General features: G+C 52.6%; 2 protein-coding genes across 3 annotated transcripts; one reads left to right on the plus strand and one right to left on the minus strand.

Annotated features, from left to right (window-relative positions):
* Positions 1-359: 359 nt before the first annotated feature.
* LOC122393586 (neurexin-4-like) lies at positions 360-18,629 on the minus strand. The gene is made up of 23 exons (XM_043389769.1): positions 18,518-18,629; positions 17,245-17,386; positions 16,856-16,945; positions 12,119-12,315; positions 10,679-10,820; positions 10,244-10,447; positions 9,722-9,888; positions 9,138-9,302; positions 8,700-8,861; positions 8,144-8,363; positions 7,794-7,891; positions 7,209-7,368; positions 6,613-6,857; positions 6,139-6,382; positions 5,788-5,931; positions 5,398-5,568; positions 4,853-5,071; positions 4,264-4,542; positions 3,732-3,911; positions 3,243-3,376; positions 2,691-2,901; positions 2,290-2,427; positions 360-1,231 (listed from the first exon to the last, which is right to left on the minus strand). The coding sequence occupies exons 2-23, from the start codon at positions 17,297-17,299 to the stop codon at positions 1,041-1,043; spliced, it is 3,816 nt and encodes a 1,271-aa protein (XP_043245704.1). The 5' UTR covers positions 17,300-17,386; positions 18,518-18,629; the 3' UTR covers positions 360-1,040.
* Positions 18,630-19,461: 832 nt separating this feature from the next.
* LOC122393587 (cyclin-dependent kinase 2-like) lies at positions 19,462-24,763 on the plus strand. Of its 2 annotated transcripts, none has more exons than XM_043389770.1 (6): positions 19,462-19,490; positions 21,755-22,084; positions 22,358-22,556; positions 22,825-22,924; positions 23,261-23,433; positions 23,686-24,763. In XM_043389770.1, exons 2-6 carry the CDS (start codon positions 21,969-21,971, stop codon positions 24,001-24,003), a joined length of 906 nt encoding a protein of 301 aa, XP_043245705.1. In that variant the 5' UTR covers positions 19,462-19,490; positions 21,755-21,968; the 3' UTR covers positions 24,004-24,763. The 2 variants fall into 2 exon arrangements, with proteins under 2 accessions (XP_043245705.1, XP_043245706.1); XM_043389771.1 differs by lacking the exon at positions 19,462-19,490 and having other exon boundaries at positions 21,755-21,792; positions 21,893-22,084.
* The last annotated feature ends 391 nt before the right edge of the window (positions 24,764-25,154 follow it).

Consider the following 25,154-nt stretch of genomic DNA (forward strand, 5'->3'; position numbering starts at 1 on the left):
GACTCGATACGTATAACGGGCGATCATCGCCTCAACGCAAACAACATGACATGCACAGTCTTCAAATCCGACAAAGAACACCGGCACAGCTGGGCCGCTAAGCAGGTCCCCCACAACAGGACGGACTCGTAAACTTCCGGTACATACATGGAAGTATGACTGGACGGACTTATCGATTACCGTAAGGTGGGGCTATTTGAGACAGTGGGGCTATTTGAGACAGTATTTAAAATTGTTATAAAGTAAAAACCGTTTGAAATTTATGCTTAATTTTTGCTCAGGCGATTTACTGCTCGATTCCACACCTCCCTGAGCAAAAATATCACACAAAATTCCAACGATCTTCATTTTATAGCGATTTTAAATACTGTCTCAAATAGCCCCACTGTCTCAAATAGCCCCACTTTACGGTACCTTACAATCTTGTCACTCATACAAGACACACATCAACCAGCGCGACCTAAAACGAGCCTCTTATACGTCATGCCCACGTCCGGCCAGTACACAGGCCAAGTGCCCAGTAGAAGCACAGCGACCGCCCACCGGCGGCAGCAGCAGACACGGGCGGCTCCGGCCCATCTCCCGCTGGCCGGCCGTAAAAAGGCCACGCCGCGCGCGGCCCGTCCGGAACGCACTCAGCGACGGCGGCAAAAACGGCGCAGCGCCGCGCCGATCGCGGCCGATGCGCTGCAATGACTCGGCGCCGCCGGCCGGCTCCCCAGAGGCGCGGCCAGCGGCGCAAAAACGGCGGCCGGCGCCGGGCGGGGCGGGGCGGAGAGCGCCGGCGGCCGACCGGGCCGGCCCCGACCCGCCGACTGACTGACGAGGCGGCAGGTCACCACGGACGGACCAACACAGCCGCGACCATAGGGCCCAGCCCCACACCGCCGCGGCTCGGAAACGCTCACAACACAGTCCAGTGTCTCTGGAGTCCATCCATTACACAGCCGCGGCCCGGAGCTCGTACCGCACTGTCCAGCGTACCCCTCGAGGCCGTCCTCTCAGTTCAGACGGCCGGCACTGGCCACTCCGCGGTCAGCTCAGATAAAGAACTCGCGCATCTTCTGCACCTGGGCGCCCGTCTCCCCCTGCGTGACGGCCTCGTCCGCGTCCTCTGCGTCGCTGGCGCCGGCGTCCTCGCGGGTCATGTAGTCGCCCTTGCGCCGGGAGAGTCGTCGCACCACCATGATAGTGATGAGGAGCGCCAGCAGCAGCAGTGCCGCCAGAATACCTGCGGGGAACAGAGCGTGAGCACCAGTCAGCGCCAGCAGCAGCAGTGCCGCCAGAATACCTGCGGGGAACAGAGCGTGAGCACCAGTCAGCACCAGCAGCAGCAGCAGCGCCAACATACCTTCGGGGCAGGTAATCTTATGTCAGCGCAATTTAGCCGCAGGCTCACAGGTTGAGACGGCTACGTGAAAATATCGACCTGCTTATCTCAACTGAGGCTAATCAAGGTAAGACAGAGCAAAAATCTCTGTGTACCGGTGAATACAAGTTCTTTCTTCGGTATGAAGAAGTCTGTCGACCTGAAGCGACCACATCCGGCGTCGCTGAACATCGGACACGACCTAGAGCAAAACACATCCGCACGTCTAGCTGATTCACCAAGTGTAGCTAAAAAAGGCGACCAACAAACTCGCCCCGTCCCAATCGACCGCAACAAGGTCGACTGATGGAGAACAGAGGTCACCATAGACGCTTACGGTATGCGCCAGAGCGGAATTCGCCACACCGCTGAATGATCGTTCAGCGACTCATCCACGCTCAACGCACCAGACACCTTGCAAGAAGTAAGCCCGTATCGCACTATGCGGGTAAGCAGTACCCCTGCCCGACTGAGGACGAACACACAGAGAGCTATCGCGGTGAGGGAGTGATGATCTCACAACAGGGGGACTGAGCGGGCTGGTACAATGTGCGACAAGCCATACACAGCTGACATGTCGGTACCTGAGTATCTGGGATCACCGTCAGCGCCAGGGTGGTGCAGGATTATCATCAAACAAACGGAGCCTTGTTCTTACCCACCACACATATCCCAACCCCAATGAGACCACTCCGAACGACAGATGGAAACTGCGGCCCACACAGCGCCATCTACAGCGTCCGACAGCGGCGACGAACAGCCGGGAGAAAATCACACAGCACACCCTCGAAGACTTTATAGCTCCCATCACAAGCTACTTTCATAACATATTAGGACAGTTAGACTCAGATTGAAACTTTCGTTTTCACCCTACAGCGACGCACACTGTCGACCAGTCGTCCTCCCGCGTCGCTGCTCACCTCCTAGCACGGCGAAGTTGATGTCGTTGTAGAGCGAGCTGACGATGTCCTCGTCGACCTCGGGCGGCGGCCGCTGCTCCTGCTCCTCCTCTGGGTGACGCACCGGCTCGATACCGCAGTAGTCTTCGTGGATCTTGGCTGTGGACGTCACACACTGGTCAGGCAAGGTACAGAGAGACGCTTCATCAATGAATGAATCGATGAATGAAAGGGTGGTGGTGGCACCGCAGCATCCACGAACGAAAAACATGAATACACAACAGGTCCTTCTGAGGGGCCCCACATAGCTCCTTCCTCTGGAGGCTGACAGAGGCGGCTACTGGCCGCAGGAACCGCCACCCGTGACCAGGATACCCTTCTAGCCCAGACCGGCGGCCGGTTCTCCAACGGACACCACTTACGCGAGCTGCCGTTGATGTTGGAAGGCCGGTTCTCCTGGAACATAAGCTTCAGCGGGTATATGTCGTCAAACTCGACGCGACTTATGCACCCGACGAAGCCCTCCTGCATCGACTCGTTTTTGCCGATGTACAGGTACTGGATGTTGTTGAACTGGACGTCGGCAGATGGGTTGACGTTGAACGTCTCCTGGTAGGCTGGGTAGTCGTCCACCTGGCGACAGGTCAGGTCAGGTCACGCATGTCCTCTGTGCATCTCGAGCCACAGGGTTTTACATTCTAGTACCAGAGTAGTACCAATAAAATAGGTTATTAAATAAGTAACATGATCGACCGCTGTCCTCTCAGGATGCAATCAAAACAAACTTGATCGTTGAAGCTTTTGAGTTGCAGCCTCCATACAACTGCAAATGCATAACGAACCCCGCTACATATGGGCTCTCCCCATCATCAGCAAAACACCACGATCACCTCACACTCCAGCCGTCCGTCCCGAACACCCAGAGCCACTCAGCGGCTGTGCTGAGACATCCACGCCCACCCCCGGGTCCTCACCTGTATCTCGAGCGTGGAGCCGCCGTTCAGTCGGCGCACGCGCACGTCGTGGAACTGGCCCTCGTTGAAGATGCGTTCTGGGTACACCACGTCGCGCCGCTCGAAGCCAAAGTCGAACACCACGCGGAGGCTTCCTGCCGGCCACAGTGACAGGGGTAGTGATTGATAATTATAATGAAGATGGCGGCTATAGTGAAAATCACGGCGGCGGAATGAAACGAAAAGTGGCTAATTGAATCCAAGGTGTCTGTGAACACAAAATGAAATCCATTTTTCGATATATTCGGTGGTCGAATTTATCACAGCACGTTACTTAACAAACACTTATCCCGAGTATTCAATCACCCATAATAACTTGAACAATGAACAAGTTTCACATTGGGCTTCTAGGTCACTTACCGATCTGAAAATCCATGCGCGACACATAAAAAAGAACACCCTGTGCCACCTCGTCGACCCTCTCCCCGCCCATCCTGCTGTGCCACTCACCACTGTTGGAAATCATGATGGTCATGAACTCCTGTGTGACGCTGGAGATGAGGCCCATCAGGAAGCCCGACGGACTGGTGGTGGTGAAGCCGACCCGGATGTTCTCGGCGATGGTGGACTTGTAGCTACCCTCCAGCTCGTATTTGATCATGTAGCTGCGCGTCATGCTCACGCCGATCTCTGGAAACGGCGATGGACGGGTGGTGTGAAAAAGTACAGGTTGTGCGTGTCAGATGCGCATTTGAGTCGTATAGGTTCACATGGATGTTCAGGGGAATAAATGGCGGCATAGGCGCTTAGTACCGGCGTTAATGATTTAGGAATTGAAAGAAACATCAGAAACGGCACTCGCCCCATGCGGCTCACCGATACAGTCCTAGACGCAACACACCACAGTTGTCACTTGTCAGTGAAGTCAGTAACAGCAAATACCATGAATTATACCATTTATACTGTTACGCGCCGTCGATCTGTCCTCTCATTCCCCACCTTCCCTCCCCACCCCACCGCGTTCCACCTCTCAGTCACGTACCGTCGGCGCAGATGGGCCCCTTGAAGGCCGTCCAGCGGCAGTTGCACTCGTAGTCCGAGTAGCCCTCGATGCAGGTGCCGTTGTTCAGACACGGGGAGCTGGCGCACTTGCCCTGACAGCCGACCGAGACGCCGTACAGCGGGCCGCGGTACACACTGCCGTGGCGCGCACTCGACCACACACCCCGCTCGGCCAGGTACTTCAGGTTCTGCAGCCGGCCATTCACCATCAGGGCGCGCATGCAGCCCACGAAGCCGTTCGAGTACTTGGTGTTAGCGCCTGCCGAGCGACGGGGAAGGGAGCTTGGTGTCAGCTGATGAGCAGAGCATGTTACTGGAGTTGATCTGGCCAAACTGAGAAGGCACATATTCCGGAGAAAGCCAGAGGATATACAAAAACATATTCTTTCTTCGATAAAACATGACGCTGCACGTGAGTGAGAGCCACCTGCAATAGTGAATCACACAGCTAACTACGTTACAGCTTTTTAAATGACAAACATCAATAAATCACCCTACTGACAGCTGCTCATATCAGGTCACCAATTTCCACTCCCCAGACCCACTTGGCCAGCAGATTCATCACCTACCGACGATCAGTTTGGAGGTGAGTTTGATCGGCCGCACGGGTCCCTCAGGCTCATCGGTGTGCTTGTGCAGCGAGTTATCGAGCAGCACGCGCGCCTGTTTACGGTTCCGCTCGACAAACACAGAGTGCCAGCGGTCGTCGTTGAGCCGACTGCTGACCTCGACCGTGACGCTGAGCGGGATCGAGCCCACCCGGTACTCCAGCTGGATCGAATTACCGCCTGAGGGGCAGATACAGGGTCAACAGGGGTCAACAGAGGCACCCGGTACTCCAGCTGGATCGAATTATCGCCTGAGGGGGACAGACCGGTCGGTCAGCTTGTTATGGGCGACAACTGGTGCAAAGGGCTTACCGAGGTCACGGAAGCTTGAACACGAGACGATCGACTATCAATCGGGCAAATTTATAATGCCTACACAAATTGGGTATTACTATTCAATGAGATGTTCGAAGAAGAAAAGTGAACGAAAAATAAAAGATGGAATATCATCCGATAATACTATTTTGTAAACCTGGACACTGATCGTGTGCGGAAGATAATCTCACCGACGATGGAGACCTTGAGGAAGTCCTCGGGTCCCTCGACGTGCAGGAAGGTGCCCGACTCCTTGGTGGTGCGGAACTCGAAGAAGATGTCGCCGCTGTAGCCCATCTCGATGGGCGGCAGGTCGATGGTGGCGTCCGAGAGCCGGAACGTGACCGTGTTGTCAAACACAGCTGTGGACGGCAGGGTACGGGGCGGTCAGACAATTACCCGTCACAGTACATGGCAGTCAGACAATTACCTGTCACAGACACATCGCTCGTCCACACACGACCAGCGTAGAATACAAAACGGATTTAATACACACAGGACTCTGATACCCAGTTGCTGTAGACTCCGCTAGAGGCTCAGGATGCGAGCTGAAAATCACCCCGCCGCGCCCGGTCACGTACCATCTCCCTCGCAGACCAGCGAGCCGACCCGGTAGGTGCCTCTGCGCGAGTCGCCCGGCGCGCCCGTGTCGCCAAAGTGCACCCGTCTGACGGGCAGGTCCTCCTTGAACATCAGGTCGCCGCCGTCTGCCGTCTCCGCCACACCTGCAGAGTGAGAGAGGGGTCACTGTCAGACGGGCCGGCCACCGGTCCCGTCAACGGAGGTTCGCAGCCTGAACAGTGAACAGCCAGATATACAAACACTACGTTTGTCTCACTACAAATCTTGTAAACCGATAAAAAACATCACAACGGTCATACTTAAGCTCATGCTCATCATCCATTTCCGAACTCTGTTATCCCACCACTGACCGGCATCGCAGTTGCAGTCCTTGGCGCGGTCGATGCAGGTGCCCTGTATGCCGCAGGCGCACTTTCTGCTGCCGGGCTGAGAGCCGCCCCAGTAGTCCATCATCTCATTGTTGCGCGACACCCACCACGAGTACGGCTCGAACGGCTCGTCTAGTCGCACGGGCGAGTTGAACAGGCGCGCGTTGTAGCACGCGTAAAATAGCTGCTGACGACAGCTCAGCGAGCCGTTGATCAGACGGTCAATCTGCCGGAGTGGGGAGATATAATGTCACCGGACTCCGGAGAGCTGCTGCTAACGAAGGCAGCTTATGGGCAACAGCTCCTGACAACAGACAGCTATAACTAAATGTAACCAACGAAAGTAGCTTGTCAAGAGACCACTAAATAGCTCTCACCTTTTACTACCATCACACACAGACTTAACTCCCCCACCAATCCCTCATCGCTCCACGTGCAGTGCAGCCCATCACCGACCTGGCGCATGTCGGCGTCGTAGTCGATGTTTCGCACGTAGCTGCCGCGCCGGTCGAAGCCGTCCACGATCTGGTCGCCGAGCGCATCGTGGTCGAGGTGTGTCTCCACCTGTCCCTCTGGCGTCAGCACACAGCTGACCGGGAAGGCGGCCAGCGGGCCCGAGCCGTCCACGTCAATGGCCACCCGCGCGCGCCGCGAGCCCCGGTTGTGCATGAAGTACTGGGCGCACGACAGCGGGTTGGTCGCTGCCGGAGGAATAGTGGGTTAGTGGGGCACCGAGGGCGACGGTCAGGTCAAAGTTAAATAAAAGGGCGACACGACAAACGCAGGGGCCCGTTTGCTGTTAATAGTTAACCATCACTTGCGTAATTTCCAACGGTTAGCCCGACCGAGCTTGGCGTAGCTTCTGCTTGAAATATCTCAGGTCATCGTCAGTACTTTTCCAAGCACTAACTAATTCATGCATGAAATCGGGCATCGGCCCTATCTCTTGTTCATGATCACTAATCATATACGACAGTCATCACAATGACGAACTTTTCACCCTCTACCCGCAAGTTTCTCTCCCTCTCCCTCCGTCGGAGCCCCTCACCCACCGGCATGGCAGACGGCGCCCGTGTAGCCCGTGCCGCTGCAGTCACACACAAACTCCTGAGAGGTCTGAGTGCACAGGCCGCCGTGCTCGCATGGGTTCGGGTTACATCGGTCCTCCATGTCGCACGCGTCGATCAGAATGAACTCCGACTTCACCATGTTCTGGGCCGTGGGGGCGGGAGAACAGGGCGTCAGCGGGCGGCTAGAGAGTACAGCACGGGGCAGGACGCACGGTTTGATGTGCTGTAGGGGCGGCGTTAAAATAAGAGCAAAATCTTATTGCGGATTTCAGAAGACCGTTCAGATTGTCCTGACCGTTTTAGACTCAAGAAAAACGTTCAGTAGCGTCGCATATTCGAGAAGACTAGCCTTGCCCTATTCTGTAACGTGCAACAGGACGCATCGCCCACACAGGCTGCGCAGGAGCTTTAGGGGCTGTACTGTTTAGCTGTCGCCCCAGCTTTGGAGGCTGCGCTGGTTACCTGTGGTCCCAGCTGCAGTGGACTGCGCTGGTTACCTGTGGTCCCAACTGTAGTGGACTGTGCTGGTTACCTGTGGTCCCAGCTGTAGTGGGCTGTGCTGGTTACCTGTGGTCCTAGCTGTAGTGGACTGTGCTCGTTACCGCCGGCAGATATGCTCCTGATGCAGCCCAGGAAGCCGGGGTTCTCCGAGCCGGGCAGACCGCCTGTACAACACACATACAAACGCATATTAAATAAGCACGCATATCCCAGTTGAATACGTTAGATACACAGAACAAATATCGAGTAAACGACCGGGATAAGATAAATCGAATTATGGATATATGTACGACACAAAAAGCTACCACACTTCACACCTCTCATCCAATATGGCGATATTATCCACCACTCAGTACCAACAGTGTACTCTAAGTGGTGGTTAATACTCGCACCACGTCTCCCGGGCATCCACTGACCTCCGAACAGGTACTCGAAGCCGGTGGTGAACTTCATGAGTCGTCGCGTCTCGGTCGGGTAGCCGTCCAGGATGGTGGTGGCTCGGTTGGTGGCCAGCGCCACGATGGCCGCGTGCCAGCTGCCGTCGTTGTAGCGCTGCTCGAACGCGTCCAGCACCACCGGCTGCTTCATGCCCGTGGTCATGATGGCCACCTTGAACCGGCCCGCCTGCAGGTACACCTGCACGGCGGCGACGGGCGGGGGTGTTATAGCTGGATAATGGATATGGTGGCATTAGAGAGTGGGAGCGGTGAACAGAGACGATCAAAGGGTCACTTAGTGAATCTGTCTGGAGAGACGTTACAAACACAAACACACATAAAGACAAGTTCTGCTAGTCTGCATTTGAGTGCTGACTAGAGCTTCATTACACAACTCTATGAGCTGTAGTGCATAAAATGTTAGCAATCGATAGTTCGAAGAAAATAACGTCAATTTCTAGATACTCGCGAACGATATGAAATGTACCAAAGCCATGCCTATGAGACCCTGAATGGCGGCAGTGCCGCAGCTTACCTTGACGTATCCGTCGCTGAGGAAGTTGTGGAAGGCCAGCATGCCGTCCCTCTCGTAGGTGCGGAACGAGAAGGAGATGTTGAGCGTCGTCTGCCCCTCGTTGCCGACCACCTTGATGTGCGCGCCGCGGTCCTGGAAGGTGAGCGGCACCACGTGCACCGCCTGCCGACCGGAAGCAGAGGGCACCGTCAGTCGGGGTCACAGAAACGAGTCAGGACAGGAATCAGCCAATGGAAAACTTGGTCAGCCAGAGAGCCAGAAGTGTAGGCTATGACCATAACAAATCGAGTGCTAGGTATTTTATGGCGGTCGAACTTCAGAGTCTATCGGCACCCGGGAGTGTTTACGAGAGCAGAGCTGAGTAGGTAAGAGACTCAAGGGGCAGTGATGCACGGGCAGTGAAGCAGGGGGAGTTGAGGACACAGCTAGTCTCCTCACCGGGCAGTTGGCCAGAGCTCCATAGCTGCTGAAGTCGTCCCGGTTACCCTGGCGCAGCTCGGCGATGAAGTTGGAGCTGTTGAGGTAGAAGTTTTCGATGCAGCCGGTGAAGTTGCTGAAGACCTCAACACCGTCCTTGATGTATGGAACGCCGCCCAGGTAAAACTGAAACCAGCGCCGCCCCAGTCAGTTCAGTTCACTTCAATTTTATTGAATAATAGAAACAAAAACAGCTTACAAGTGGTGGTGGATCGGCGCAAAAGATAACCATAAATTAAAGCGCCTCTCTGAGATGAAGACAAAACTGACAGTAATCACGCAACTGGAGTCAGCCAGTACCGACCCCACCAGCAGCCCATCGAGCACCCGGGACCGGTATAGGCTTCTGGACGCAGTCAGCACGTCGGAGACATACACTAGGAACATACACATATTGTATCATGCACTAGGTTCAACGGCACTGTTCTCCCCTAATTCTCTAATATACAACACCATCCAAACACAGCGCTCCTCCCGCTCACCCGTCCCCCTCGCTCGTCCCGTTTGCCTTCCCCGCTCAGCGCCCTGCTCGTCCATCTACCCACCTTGCTGTTGAGGTCCAGCCGGCGGAACTCGCCGCTGATCTCCGTGGTCACTCGCACTCGGTCCACGGTGAGACTGACGTCCCGCTCGTGGCGCTCAATGGACACGTCGTGCCATAGGTGGTCGTCGAGCAGCGAGCCCACCGACAGCGACGTCGGACGGCCAGAGCCTGCCGGGGGGGGGGGGGGGTCACCGGGTCAGAGGTCAGCGCTGGACGTGGGCAGAGGTCAGTGATGGGACACAATCATCGTCATGGGCAGTGCCAAGTGAGCCTTAAAATCGACAACGACCGAACGGCAGGGTCACTACTTGAAATACCTGCGACAGGCTAAAATGCAATTCAATCCAACCTCAGTTTCGACCACATATCAACACTGCTATCTGTAAGCACTAATTAGCTTATAAGCCGTCAGTCACTAAAGCCAGGTCAATAACACTCAGACTGCCCATACCCCAATTTAAAGTTCCCACATGCCCCTCTGAACATCATCACCCATCACCCAGGCCGAGGTTCGGGTCCGTACCGAGGTCGATGAGCAGCAGCAGCTTGTCTCGCACCAGCTGCACCGCGAACAGGTCCCCCTGCGCGCCGCGGCTGTACATGAGCACGCCGTCAGCGCGGTCGGTGCGGAACCGAAACTGGATCGAGTCGCGGTACGAGTGCACCTGATGACGCGACAGGTCCTTCTCCACGAACGCCTCACCGGTGAAGTACATGGTGGTGGCCGCTGCGGCAGGAGTGGGGTCAATGACGTCAGTGGAGAAGATAACTGACTGCACTGACGCAGAAATAGGGCAGTTTTTTTCTTAACTACTCAATAAGGAAGAAAAAAAATCAACACCAACAAGCTCCATCATAAATCCTTGACGCAAAACACAATACCTACGTTGATAATCACTCGTGTATTATGGCTCTGTAGTCTGTATTATGACTCGTCCCATCTTTTGCAATCACTCACTGAACGTGCACCCGTAGAGTTCCATTCGCAGCGACATGCGCTCGTTCCAGCGTGTGGGCCGTATTCGGATGTACTGGGCCACCACGGGCACCTCGAGCCGGTTCGAGACCACTGAGTTGTCGTTCGTGTTGGCTTGGAACCCCTGCGGCGGCGCGACGGGGCGGATACGGCGGTCAGCGAGCGGCGGGAGCACGGACCGTTCAGCCGCCAGGGGCCGAAGGGGGCAACACATAATGAGCAAAGAGTAAGTTGTAATCAATTAGCACAAATGAGGAGGCAAAACAAATTTTCAAAAAAAAAAAAAAAACATCACTTATGACTAACATCAAAAGCTAGGTTCCAAGAAGTGTCAATTGAATGACAAAAAGCGCAAACCATGGCTGGGACACACACTGACGAAGACACAGGGTCGCACGGCTGTGGGACGGACAGGGCTAGCGATAAAGCATGCACGGCGTGCATATACGACACCATCAACGCTGGCTCGAACCAAAGGCATACAATCACAACGCCAGTCCCACGAGCCTCACAACACAAGCGCTGAGGTCGAGCTCACTCAGCAGCGAACCAAGCAATCCTCGATAAACCACAAAAAAGAAACGATGAGAAGTCGCAGCAATAACAAAAACGCGAAGTTCACCCCACTACAGACGAGGCAGGCCGGACCAGCCTGCTGTGCGGACGGAAAAAAATGCTGACTGGATCGGTAGAATAACGTTAGCAAAGCGTTTCACAGGGTGAGCCTATGTAAGCAAAAACACTCAGCTTGGATGAGAACAAGGGATGTGGCACAGTCATTCGGCTTCATCTACTTGCTCTAGCTGAATAAGTTTGGCATGAAACTGAAGAGCTGCGGGCAAACCACATTAGCTCCATCAGACAGTCTAGCTGTTTCCGGGCGTCTACCGATCTGAGCGAAAAAAAGCTGGAAAATAAACAGAATTGCGCCAAACAGCCAGAACTGGACAACACCGAACCAACGGACAGTAGCATGCCGTGGGAGACCAACTGAACGCACCGATCATACGGGAGGCGGCTCCGTCCTGGACCCGCCGCAGCCTACCGCCGCTGAGAAGGGAGGCTGGTCAATGGTGCGGACTGGGCCAGTGTCGTCAGCAGCTCTGCACAGTCCATCACCGGTGCAGTGACTCGGTACCACCCCTGTACCGGTACAGCGGTACGACACAGCACGGTACACACTGTCGGCCGGGGTAGATCGGCACGGGAATATACTTCTTTATAACGGACATGACTGGGCACTGCCGCTGACACACTACCTACGATACATGCTGAGTTGCCAGAGATCTGGGACGTTCCGTCTCCAGCTGGTCAGCAGTTCAGTACCCGGCAGGTGAACAACTAAATCAACAAACCTGACGCTCTGTACTCCTGACATCCATTTCTTAAGTCCCCTATAACAAACGACCCCCGTTCTCTCACCCAGGCGCCGCCGTGCGGGCCGCGGTAGTCCATGAAGTCCCGGCCGTTGAAGCCGTACTGAAGACTGTACTGGCGCACGAACTCGCGCGAGTGGCGGCGCCCCTGCGTGGCCACTCGCGTGATCCGGTACACCTCCCCCAGGTCGACCGTGATGCTCTGGCCGACATTGGAGAAACGCGCCGTCCATGCGCTGTCGCCTGATGGGAGACAAGGCCCGGGGGCAGAGGGTCAGTTCGAGTCTCGGGGGGGGGGGGGGGCTCTGCCGGGGGAGATACGGCCGGGGGCGGAAGGTCATTTCCGGTCTCCTGGGGGGGGGGGGGGGCACGGCGGACAGTTAGTTCGAGTTTCCTTGGGGGAGACATGACCGGGAGTGAAGGGTCAGTACGGGCCAGCACTTGAGACTGGTCAAGACACGAACGGTAGTTACATAAGACAAACATTACAGCTCACCCGACAGGCATGTTAACATGAAATGCATGGCATTCGTCAATCGTCTAGAAATTAACATACATGGGCTGCTAGTTGGAAAAGTAGAATCAAATGCCAAACCCGGCAATAAAAGGCCTCATGGAGCAATCTTGAGAAGCGGCACAGTACTACCGTGAGTTAAGCGCGGTACACGGGGCCGGGAGCGGGCCGTTTGGAACCGACGGTGAACGGTCATGCCGCGTAGCCCTGCCGTGCCGCCCATACGGTAACACATGCTGATCTGTTGCCGTTGTCGGTCACATCACGACCAACAACTCTGCTAGCGTGACAAACGGCGCAGTTTCAGCGGAAGCACAATATCCCCATAGCTATACCATGATCTCTTCATTCAGCATGGCATATCAAGGGTTCATCCGGCTTTGCCGGACGGCTGTGCTTCCGGCGCGTTCGGACAGCCCGTGCGGCACTGAACGGCGAGTCAATCCATCCAACGCTATGATACGAGTCGTACAGTAGGTCTACAAAATCAGTCCTCTCCGTATGCGGGCAGGCGGCGCCCGAGTAGCGCTCAGGCGCTAACTGCCCACTGGTGACCTGCATACGACGGGGACTTATTTTGTAGGCCTACTGTACACTGTCAGCCAATCAGTCCCGTGGTAAGGTATAGCCGCAGTCGGTCAGCCAATTCGACGGAAGGTCATGTAGTCAGTCAGTCAGTCAATTTCGCAGTGTATTATAGTGTCAGACAGTCTATAACCCCGCCACAGCCAGTCAGTCAGTATACGACACTCACTGGTCGGGTAATAGCCTCTCTCAGCCCCTACCCCTATCCCACGCAGTTCGTTCTCCCCTCTCTACCCTCCCGGCACAACAATCGAAGCACCCCCCTCCCGCGGTGCGTGTGGGGTGCGGGGCAATTTGTCGCCACGTGTTTCCGGTCTACCGGAGCAGGGAGCCGGTTCGAGCCGGCGTTCGGACGCGAGCGACCTGTCGTGCCGGCGGCGAGAGCTGGTGTTCGCTGGGCTGTGGATGATGTGACCTGGGGCCTGCAACAGTCGGGGTTCAGTGTGACTTGTGCAGGGCTAATCTACGTGATCTGTATCCAGATCCGGAGTGTCCTTCTACCGTTGATGACCCGCCACGATCCACCATGGTTCCATGAGATACAACACCTGGCACCCCTAAGGCCTCTCTCGTCCCTGCCTTCCGTCGGGTCGGTTCAGTCACCAGACAGTGCTGTGGTCTACCTCATCCTCTCTGATCCAACAACCGTTTTGATCAGCCGCCTCCCCTCCCCACTGGCTGACCGCAGCGCCAGTCCGTTCGGCCGTATCTCCTCAGTCCCACCGACAGACCCCAACCGTGACCACGGCGCTGAGACGGTACGGGCGAGGGGCTCGCTCGCGGGCCTCACCGCGGCCAGACCGCGGCCGGTGGAAACATGCAACTGCGCGGGCTTCAGTGCACAGTCGCGGATCCGGCCACATAGTTTACGTGCGATGCAAATGCTTATGTAATGAGAAAATTCTTGCAATAAAAATATTCTCAGTGTCAGCTAGATCTGTAATGCTCAGCATTTCTCACGCATCATGACTTACATACTTTGGTTGCTTTTATACACTCGTCTGTAAATATCGCCTTCTGCCAATAATGGGACCCGATAAAAGAGAAATTCCAAAGAGGAGCAGTATCAATGCAAACTCACCATAAGGCGCGAAGTCGTATTCATTATTATGCAGAGCCAACTCGAGCAGAATCTGTGTACCTGCGGAGGCCAATGTGCATTACGTAGTTCGCTAGGGCCGGTCCTGCGCAGGGCCTTATGAGTCTCCCGCGGCGCGTGCGTCAGTGTTTGAATGACAGGTGAACGACGCAGGCATCACTGGCGTGGCGGCGCGCCGTATATGGTCAGTGCTGAGTCACCCGGCAGAGTACCGCCGAGCGCCGGCCGGGCGGCGGTGACGGCCCACCGCGCACCTCCGTCCGTCGGTTCCTGTCGAGACGGCGGCGGCGGCGGCGGCGGCGGCAGGGCACTGGCCTACCGCTCCGACCACGGGGACCTGGCCTCCATCCTCACACGGCTGGCCGGCATACCTGTACATTTGACTTTCAGATTGCGAGCAGCTAGCGAACGCTCGCCGCATGTGTAGTCTGATTTCAAACAAAAACCGGTTCCTTCGCGAAGGCAGAGTACAAGGGCGGTTTGACCGTGCGCTCCAGAAGGAAATTGTCCTCTGACGATACGATAGAAAGATTGATACCATAACTTACCTACATTACGTAAGCAATAGTGAGGAAGATCGTCTGCGAGCCCACCTGACAGGCTTGAGCAGCAGTTTCCTTTAAATACACGATGGACATAGTCCAAATACGTCGCTTCTGATTTGAATGAATAATCGTATCACAACGAAGCGATTCAACAATTTTGACTATACTATTTATTTTCAGATCGGAATACCCATAGGTACTCATAGATGCATCGGCAGGCCCCCTTCTATGATTCCTGCCGCGGTTTGGACATTAACACCATGGTCAGTAACCGCCGGAAGTCCGGAAACGAGATTACCGACTAGAAGTGAACCAAACCACAAATGATCATTGGCCGTTACATAACAATAAAGTAAACTGAGTCATTCTTGATACAACTGCTGAGGAGCATGCCAACCGCACACAATCGTGCCTTAGCGGATTCACTTTGCCCCCAGGCCTGATCATCGACACACCATAAACACACAGCCCACAGGGCAGTCGCCCTACTACCCAGGATGCGGGCTCCACGCAGAAGAGGACAGCCGTCAGTGCAGCGTCTGTGTGGAGTAAGCTTCGAGTCGCAGTGGACGAATTCTCCACCAAGGTCTGAGGTTCATGTCCTCACTGAACAGTGAACACCCTGTTACTGCGTCCTGTCACATGGTTTGAGCACCTTTCTGTGATTGTTCCAAAAACCCATAGCATATCAAAACCCCCTAGACATTGAGTTAAAGTGTCCCTGCGGGAGACTATCTGTTTTCTAAGCCATTGCCTTTCCAGCATCCTGTCGGCGGGCGGTCCGTCAGAGTCCGTCGTCCCTCTCCTCCGCGGCCAAGTAGCGCTCCCAGTCGGCCGGGTCCTCGGGGCTGAGGTACCCGACACTGTCCAGCAGCTGGTCGGCTGTCAGCAGCTCGAAGGAGGGCGGCGGCCCGGCGCCCGACCCCGCCGCCCGCGCAGCCACCGCCACCACGTGCTCGGCGTCCAGGCGACTCTCCTCGAACCGGTAGCGCGTCTCCAGCGCGCCGTCCACGTGCAGGGCGGTGCCGGTCACCGCGCCGGCGGCCGGCAGCTCGGCCGGCCGGCACGTGAAGCTGGCACGCTGCAGACTGAACCCGATGCCGACACCCTCGGCCTTGACGAAGCTCTCCTTGAGCGCCCAGCAGCGATGGAAGCGCGCCAGCTGCTGCCGTTCCGTGCCCGGGCCGCAAATGAACGCCCACTCGGCCGGCGTGAACTGGCGCCGCATCGTGGCGAAGAACTGGGCGGGCGGCGGCGCGCCGGGCCGACGCACCGCGCGCGCCACATCGCAGCCGAGCGCCGCGTCCGCGCCGGCGGCCGGCTCGGCGGCCAGCACCGTGAACCGGCCCTGGTGGGAGACGTTGAACACGAGGCCACCGCCGTCTCCGCCGCCGGCCGCCGCCAGAAACGGCTTGCCCTTGTCGGTGCGCTGCAGCCGCAGCTGGCTCCACGGCAGCCCGGTATGGCGGCTCAGCAGCCGACGCAGCATCAGCCGACCGGCCAGCGAGGCGCGCGCGTCGCCGCGGAAGTGGAAGCGCCCGATGCGCTCCCTCTCCTCCGGTTGGACAGCGCGCATGGCGGCTGACCACTCGGCGCGGCCCGGCGCCCACGCAGCCACGTTGAACGCCCAGCGCACAGCGCCCATATCGCCGTCCGACCGTCCGTCCGTCCGTCCGTCCACCCGTCCGTCTGTCGTCCGCTCCTCAGAGCGTTGTCACGTGCACCGACCAAATGCAGTCAACGTCGGCCGGCCGGGAGCGCGCCCTCTGAAACGAAGAGGCACGCGTCCCAGCCAGCGCCACCACAGAAGCCAGTTGACCAGTTGAAGGGAAATAGTCTAGCAATGCGAGCAGTGTGAAAAGACCAGAAAAACACTGTGATTGGGCATTTCAGCTCAATCCCAACTATTGCTGGATTTTAAATGTGGTTGTTAGTGCAGAAACATCACCTTTTGTTTTTCATTTCATCACAATTTACAAATAATCTATGAATAATTATCAAAAGGTTAGAAAATCTATGAACGGGCAGGAAGGTACTTACCAAAAAGCCTTGCTTCTTTGGCTTCCTTTCCAGACAGAGATGATGTAGCAACTATTTCAGAGCCCTCCATCAAAGGATTGTCACACCATGCTGCAAAAAAACAACACAAACACATAAATGCTCAGGAAGCTGTGACAGGCGCACATATAAAAGGCTGAGTAGATGAAGATGTAGATTGCAAGGTGCCTATGCATGGATAAAATGCATATATTTCTAGTAAGAAGTGAAGGAATATGAAACAAATTCAGATACAGAGTACTTAACCAACTAAACTGAGATTTACAACATTTGCTTGATAAAGCCAGGAATGAAGGCCTTTTAATGAGCTTTCATATAAAGCACTGGATATAAATTATGCAATATAACAAGCTAAATTCATAGGTACTTACTTGAATGTATAGGTTGAAAGAAAGCACAAAAAACAGCCAAAAGAAGCAGCTTCATTATGCTTTGTAGGAATACCTAACTCTTATCTCTTCTGTATGATTACCAGCAAATAGCAGAAATGTGTAAAAGGTAAAAATAAATAACCTGTGGAAGAACAGATGCAGCACATAAATGCAACATCATAAATGACACAAATTTCACATCAAGCAATATATATATATATATATATATATATATATATATATATATATATATATATATATATAAATACTGCAAGTTTGTATTAAAAAATAAAATAATTGTGTTAAAACTATGCATTTACTTTTACAACTTCATCACAAGACCAGACAAATACTAAGCATTAGATGGTTAACACCCACAGGGCAGGGCACACAAACTCACACAAGGCTTTCAATAACACCAATTAGGTACCTATTGGTCCTTCAACACTTGACATTGGTAAAAATATCCAAGGAAAATCTTTAAATATACATTTTCCGTTTAAATCCAGGCACTCCTCAAAACAACGCAGTGTGCCCATTTCTACATACATATGTGAAGCTACTTATGTAAGACCTAGTAACACCTGGCTGGTGTTTCACCTAAGATGACAGCACACATGGCTATTCGGGTTTCCATGGAAGCATCGACAAGCCCATAGCTCCAACACTACCACAAGTATGATGTCAGCTCTCGAAACGCACTGTCAGTGGCTGGCAGCGTGGTGGTGAAACATCTGCCCTGATCTGAATCAAAGATATAGGGACTGGATGGTGGGAACAGCATAAGCTCTTTGTGTTTAAATGAACAAGTTACCACAGAAAAAACATCCTAAAATTGCTATACAAATTCAAGTAGCATATTAAATTGAAGAGTGACTATACTCTGTTCCATAGCAAGCTTGCGGTCGGATTTCCTTCGGCATTTTGCTCCTCAGTTCAATATTTTGCGTCTTTGAATGTAAGAGATGCATATACAGAAATCACGCACTGCCTTCAGCAAGCCTTGCTGAGCAAGGCACTTCGGCTGCAAGCTTGGAAGGAAACAGAGTATAGTGAGTGCATTGGGCAGGAAGGTAGGGTAGGTACTTATAACGACCAAATTATGAGGGAAGGCCAAAGGAGCATTTAACCAAATTCTGAGGGAAGACCGAAGGAGCATTTAAAAATAAGACAGTGGACTGAAGAGCAGGCCCAGACCACTGTGAGACCGAATGTGAACGCGTTAATCCATTACAAGCATTCCTTTCCACTAAAAATTTACTGCTTAGCTTACCTAACTACTCGTTGCAGACACCGCCCATCCCATCACAGCAATCCCCCACACCGTGGGAATCTCCGGAATTTCCGCGGAAATCTCCACCGAGCGGCGTATATTTGAACCAAGGCTATATAAACCATTTGAACAAATAGGGCTGTTCAGAAACTCTGATCTCAAAAGCTCATTGCATTATATTTGCAAGTTACCTGGCAACCTGCTGGAAAAGAAACCGATGATGTCCGTCAATCTGGCAGCAGATTCAGAAATCTGCCAGCTCTTCTTCGCGCTTCGCTGCTTGGCTGCAGATTCCCGCGCCCCGTTGGTCAATTCCCGGACCTTAGTGAGTGTGTACTGTGTAGGAAGGGTGTTAAGGTCCCCTAGGGATTTTCAAAATTCAAACGGTGTTAGAAATAAATACTATGTGGCCAAATTTCATTAACCTAGGTGCAACCCATGATGTTGCAGGTCAGGTCAAACGTCGCATTTTAAACCGTTAACAAGCCTTCCAAGAAATGTTTTATAACATCGAGCAAAGGCCAAGATTCCTACAGATAGCAAAACATCGCTAGATCTTAGAATATTGTTTGTTTTAGGTATATGGTGCTCCACGGCGCAAATTATGGTATCGGTCCCAATATGCAATCCGCTGCCGTTAGAAGCATATTCTGCTACGACGCCGGTGAATTTCTGAATCTGCCGGTGGAAGACATTCGGCGAATTCGCTGCCAGAGGGGCGCATAATGTTCCGCCAGACCGAATACCACTGCCAGCACGGTCATAGATATTAGATACTACGCACCGTTGTTTTGATGTCGGCGGACCGTGCCAGCCTGACTGCCAGCAGCACATTCGTAAATATCAATCTGCTACTAGATTGACGGACATAAAACAGGAACTTGAAGTTCGTCGATTTCGGCGCGCCTGGCGCGCATTTTCAAGAAACTCTCATGGCGGCAAGTTGAAGTTTTTAATGAGATCTGAATGACATGTGGAGTTTTGCCTTCAATTTGGAGTGATTTAATAATTTTTGAACAATGCTTCAGGTTTTATGTCATCGCGGCACCCGAAGATTAATGTTTGATGGCGTATGCCGAACCTTTCCACTAACTGGCAGATCAAGAAACCCCAAATCTGGGGGGGGGGGGGTATCCGGCATAGGTACCCGAAAAAGAAGCCCTCCAAATTAATTTCGATTCCTATTGCACTTTTCTACTGATTGAATCAAACTTTCAGATAAAAGTTGTTAAATCTTTATCTTGCATTACAGAATCACAACTTTTCGTTGATTTCCGGCGATGCAGGCAGAGGGGGCATTGCCTCGAATAGCCCTGGCGCTCTGTGGCGCTCCCACCAGACTGGTTTTTGATTCACCTTTTTGGATCGATTCAATCATTGATTCATTTGATTTTTGTTTGATTCAATCACCGTTTGACTCCTTCAAAAAATTTGGTGAATCGATTCCTTTTGATTCAGAGAATCAAAAATCAATAAAAGGAATGATTCATGTTTGATTCAGCCAATTTTTTTTTTTGAATGATTCTTTTTTGATTCAATTAATAAAATAAAATATACAAAATATCAGGGATTAGGGATAGTATTGTATTTGTTGTGTTCTTTTTGTTGTCATGTACCTAATTGCAGTAGTGTTAGTGTTTGTTGATAATGAACAATGTTTGTTCATTTCAATTTTTTAAGTTCATGAATCATTAATTTTTTTATTCAATCAATCCTGATTCCCAATGCGTTTGATTCAGTAATGGCTTGTGAATCAAACAATCCCAATTCTGACAGTGAATCAAACCTTTTTGATTCAACAAATTTTGTTTGATTCAATCCAATCAATTCAATCACAGATGAATCAAACGCCAGTCTGGCTCCCATCAGTGACTACGTGTTTGTAGCTTCAATTCCCCTGTGCCAAGAAATGTTGGTGCCTCTATTGACTATTCTGCTTCAGGATTTATTGTATGAGTACTTATTGGGAGATTGATGCATGGTCAAAGTGATTTATGTATGTTTGTTGCAGCAGCCAGTTATAGCTATGATGCATGCTGATGTGTGATTATATTTCCTTTTTTGTATGGTAACTGTTCTATGATAAAGGAGTCATGTTAGCAGTTAGGTAGCTAGGTAGGTAGTACCTACCTACCATGAAACTGTGTTTTGCTTTTAATGATTGCTTATTCTCAGTGCACACTTAAGTCTTTTGTCATAGTTTTTCAATTGTCAACATGCTAGTCTATTGGCATTCCTCATTTTCTTATTGGTTAAGTCCATGGTGAAGTTTGAAAATGTTATTATTAACCAATTACCAAGTGCCATGAAGTTTGGATCTATGCAGCAAATGGGTCACATAATCATTGAACAAATATGCTGTTGGATGAACATATTACAAATTAACCTGAACTAACATGAGCTGATCTAATTCCTGCCAAACACTTGCCTATATAACACTTAACACCTACAGAGGTAGATCCCTGGAAGATGAAACCAAGGGAGGTACTTTTTTATTGCCATTTGGTAGTGGATCATTGAAGTATACACCAACTTACTAGGGCTCATGCTGCTGCATTGGACTGCACCATGCGTTCACAAATTCAAGTATCAAGTCTGCATCAAGTGGCAAGTCCTAGATTGGATAGGTACCTATGCATTTTCTTCATTGGTCATATTTGCTTTGCATTGAGCACATTTAAACACAGGTAGGTGTAGATGCTTAAAAGTGAAATCCAAACAAAACCAAGGTGATGGCTTGGCAAATTGGTTGAACAAGTACAATTCAAAATAACAGTTGAGTGTTGAGTTGAAGTGTCTCATTAAAAATAAATCCTTTCAGTCGAAAGTGCACAAGCATGATGCATATCCCCAAAATGGGTAATTGATGCTTTTCAGATCCATTTGCTGGTGTTTGCCTCTTGCCTGAATTGCATTGAGTGGGATGGGAAGGCACTCAGCTTTGTCATGCCCGTTTCTAGTCACATATTGCTGTTACCCTGCTGAGGATCTGTTAATTTAACTTATTGAAAAGGCATAAGGTAGTAATTTAGTCTTTTTGTTAATCACCTCATTGCATTAAGCTTTGTTGTTCAGTTTCATTATCTTATATACCATTGTAGGGTAATGGAAACTCTAGTTGAATTACCATAAGCACAATTATGATTTATTTGATCCCAAACTTCTTGACTTACATTGCATACCTACTTGCCCATAATCCAAGACATTTATATTCACTTATAATTATGCCTTTCACAGGTGACAAACAGCATAGGGAGCCTGCAGAACCACTGAGAGTAAGATTGGGAACAGCATTGTAATGCCAGGGCACTGCCAGTCCTACAGTCTTGCTTGTTGGTATGCTAGTTTTTGTATATGACTCCTCCTGTTTCATAGACTATAGCCAAGTTGTGACTTGCATTCACTGGCTGGTACCTATAATATAAATCAAAACGATACCAGGTGAGATACAATGGAAAAATTTCAAAAAATTGAAAAGATTGGTGAAGGCACATATGGTATTGTATATAAAGCAAGAGACAAAGAAACGGGAAAGATAGTGGCACTGAAGAAGATCAGTCTGGATGTGTAAGTATTCCATTTTCCTATTTATCAATAGTGCCTGTTATTGATCAATACGGTTTCATCTGATCATGATTCAGCATGCTTTTGGTTAAAGTTTCACATCTAACTAGCTAGTTGTGATAGAAAGCAAGTTATACTTTTCAAGTCACTTCAGCTGAAAATTTGATAACCCCAGTCTAGCTGCTGTAAGCAGCTCTTGATTGTTATTCTACAGCTCTATTGTTGAACATTTTGGTGCAAATTTACCAAACACGATTTGTCTTTTTCTGCCTGCAGCGATTGTGAAGGTGTTCCAAGCACTGCCATCCGCGAGATATCGCTGTTGAAGGAACTCCAACACCCCAACATCGTCGAGCTGCTCGATGTCGTCCACAGTGATATGAAACTCTACCTCGTCTTCGAGTACCTGAACCATGATCTCCGCAAGTTCATGGATCTGGCCAAGCCGAAAGGCATCTCCAAACCTTTGGTAAAGGTAAGGATTTTTTCTTTCAGAGTGGCTTTGAAGTAACAATGTCGCTTTTGTCTCTGAAAGACTTTCAACTCCAGTAGTATCCACTCCACCCCGCAGGCCTAACAGCACTGTTCCTCAAACTGCGGCTGTGTCCTGCAGCGCGGGCCGTTTCCCGCAGCAGTCGAACGCCGTAAGCCGCTGGCTCGGCGTCAGCCGCTGCCCTGCCCTGTCCGCGTCTGCCGCGCGTGTTCACCCGTGTCGGCTGACCGGCGCCCGTGTCCGCCGGCAGAGCCTGCTGTGGCAGATGATGCGCGGCATCGCCTACTGCCACTCGCACCGCGTACTGCACCGCGATCTCAAACCGCAGAACCTGCTCATCGATAAATCAGGTCAGTCGCGGACCGGCGGCCAGCGCACCGGGACAGAGGACGTGCAGGGTTGGACCAGCCACATTATAACGCACATTTAATTTGGTGATATCCTAAAGCAAGTTATACAATATGTCGAACTGTGCTAGTATGAGTGTCTACGTGCTTCCTTCATTCATTATCGTCATGTTTGTGATGTTCATTCTTAGCTGTACGTCATTTAGTAGTCTTATGTCTGTCTCAATCGCACCTTAAAGCAGTGTTTCGAGTTCTCGCGAATCTGGTGATGGCCGGTAGCAGCCGACGACTGGTGACCTGTGACGAACAGTCCCTCTGACGGCCCCTGTGCTCGGGTAGGCCGGCTGAAGCTGGCCGATTTCGGCCTGGCGCGCACGTTCGGCGTGCCGGCGCGCACCTACACCCACGAGGTGGTGACGCTGTGGTACCGCGCGCCGGAGATCCTGCTCGGCAGCAAGGTCTACCTGGTGGCCGTCGACGTCTGGAGCATCGGCTGCATCTTCGCCGAGATGGTGAGATGATTACCAATATATTTAACCAAATTAACGCATAGGTAACGTGATAATAATATATAAATCATTCAACGTAGAAAACGAGGTCCTGATATTGATCGTCGAGGTAGTGTTCGAGCTCATTCATTGTGACATGCAACGTGACATTGACATATACGTGACAACTTTTTGATCACACGTGACCGTGTGATCGCCGCTGCCGGCTTCTGAGCGCACTGACCGTGTATGACTATTCGTCCTGGTGCCTTGCAGCTGACGCAGCGGGCGTTGTTCCCGGGAGACTCTGAGATCGACCAGCTGTTCCGCATCTTCCGCACGCTGGGTACGCCCGACGACCGCGTCTGGCCGGGCATCTCGCAGCTGCCCGACTATAAGTCGACGTTCCCGCGCTGGGAGCGCGCGCCCCTATCGGGCGCCGTGCCGGGCCTGGACGAGACCGAGCTGAGCCTGCTGAGCGCGCTGCTCACATACGACCCGGCGCGCCGCGTCTCGGCCAAGGCGGCGCTCTCGCACTCGTACTTCCTGGACGTGCAGCAGGTGGTGCCCAGCTCGGGCGCGTTGGACTCGTGAAGACGGCGTGTGTGGGCGCCGTTTGTGAGCTCCTGACGGGTCAAGTGGACCGGTGAGAGACCCGGGCGGTACGGCAGGGGAGGGACGCTCATTGGCCGGGCTCTCTCTGCAGTCCGTGTCCCGCAGTGTCGTCCCCTGCGGCGGTGTGACCGCCACTGTACACTGCCATCCATCTCTCCGGTGACAGCCGGGCCGCGGGGTGGCCAGTGACAGATGACAGGATAGTGGGCAGATGCCACGCGCGCCTTACCCGCCCTCCCAGATAACTATGTGGCGACGGGAGACAGATTTGAGTTCCGAGACACCCGCCGCGAAGATCTCTCGACCAGCCGATGCGGAGGTCTGCGAGCTCACCACCGGGTTACTGCCGGGGACTGGGTTTGCCGGTGTTTGTGAGGTGTTCAAGATTGATGTTTTCTTTGACGCGGGGCCGAAATACCAGCTCAGCAGCCGGCTATGAACTTCTGACGGTAAAGTATTCCCGGGAGGCTGTGTAAGACTGCCTTATGCTCCAATCAGCTCACAAGGCAGTTGCCATTTGATGCTGCTGAGGGTGACATGTCCTCTCACGGCCACCGACCACGATAAAACCTAAGCCATTCCAAGTGCCTGAAGAAGAATGTTTTCTTTGTGAGTGTTTGGGCAAAACCATTTGGGAGAAGAGTGTTGTGATTTTCGACGTTTTTACGTGTTATGGTTTCCACACGTCTCATCAACTCTTCCATACGATGTTGACCTTGCCAATATACTTTTTATGTCTTGATGATTTGACCCCTTCTCGAGTTAGACGAACCGCTTCAAACGGCACACCTGTAAGCTGTGACGCTGCCTCGTCTCTGACCGTGCGTTGTACGGCGTCGAACGGCGTTAGTCCATGGACGGGATCCTGCGAACGGCGCAACTTAGTACACACCCTGGTAAGTGGCCAGTCTGGGCGACTCAGAGTCCTTAAACGTTGTAAAAGTTACAGGGTACTACTCAATGGGATTACCACTTACACGTTACACACTAACTCCTCAGTGGGCTGACACTCCGCATTGCGCCACTCGGGACGGGCCGCCATGGACGGGCGCCCTCCCCTCCCCGGCCCTGGGCGAGTTGTCAGTCCGGGGCCGGGCTCTGGACGGGCTGTCGGCGGTGGCTGGCGGCCA

This window comes from Amphibalanus amphitrite, unplaced genomic scaffold (genome assembly GCF_019059575.1).
Source record: "Amphibalanus amphitrite isolate SeventyFive unplaced genomic scaffold, NRLGWU_Aamphi_draft 000543F_arrow, whole genome shotgun sequence".
Taxonomy (NCBI): domain Eukaryota; kingdom Metazoa; phylum Arthropoda; class Thecostraca; order Balanomorpha; family Balanidae; genus Amphibalanus; species Amphibalanus amphitrite.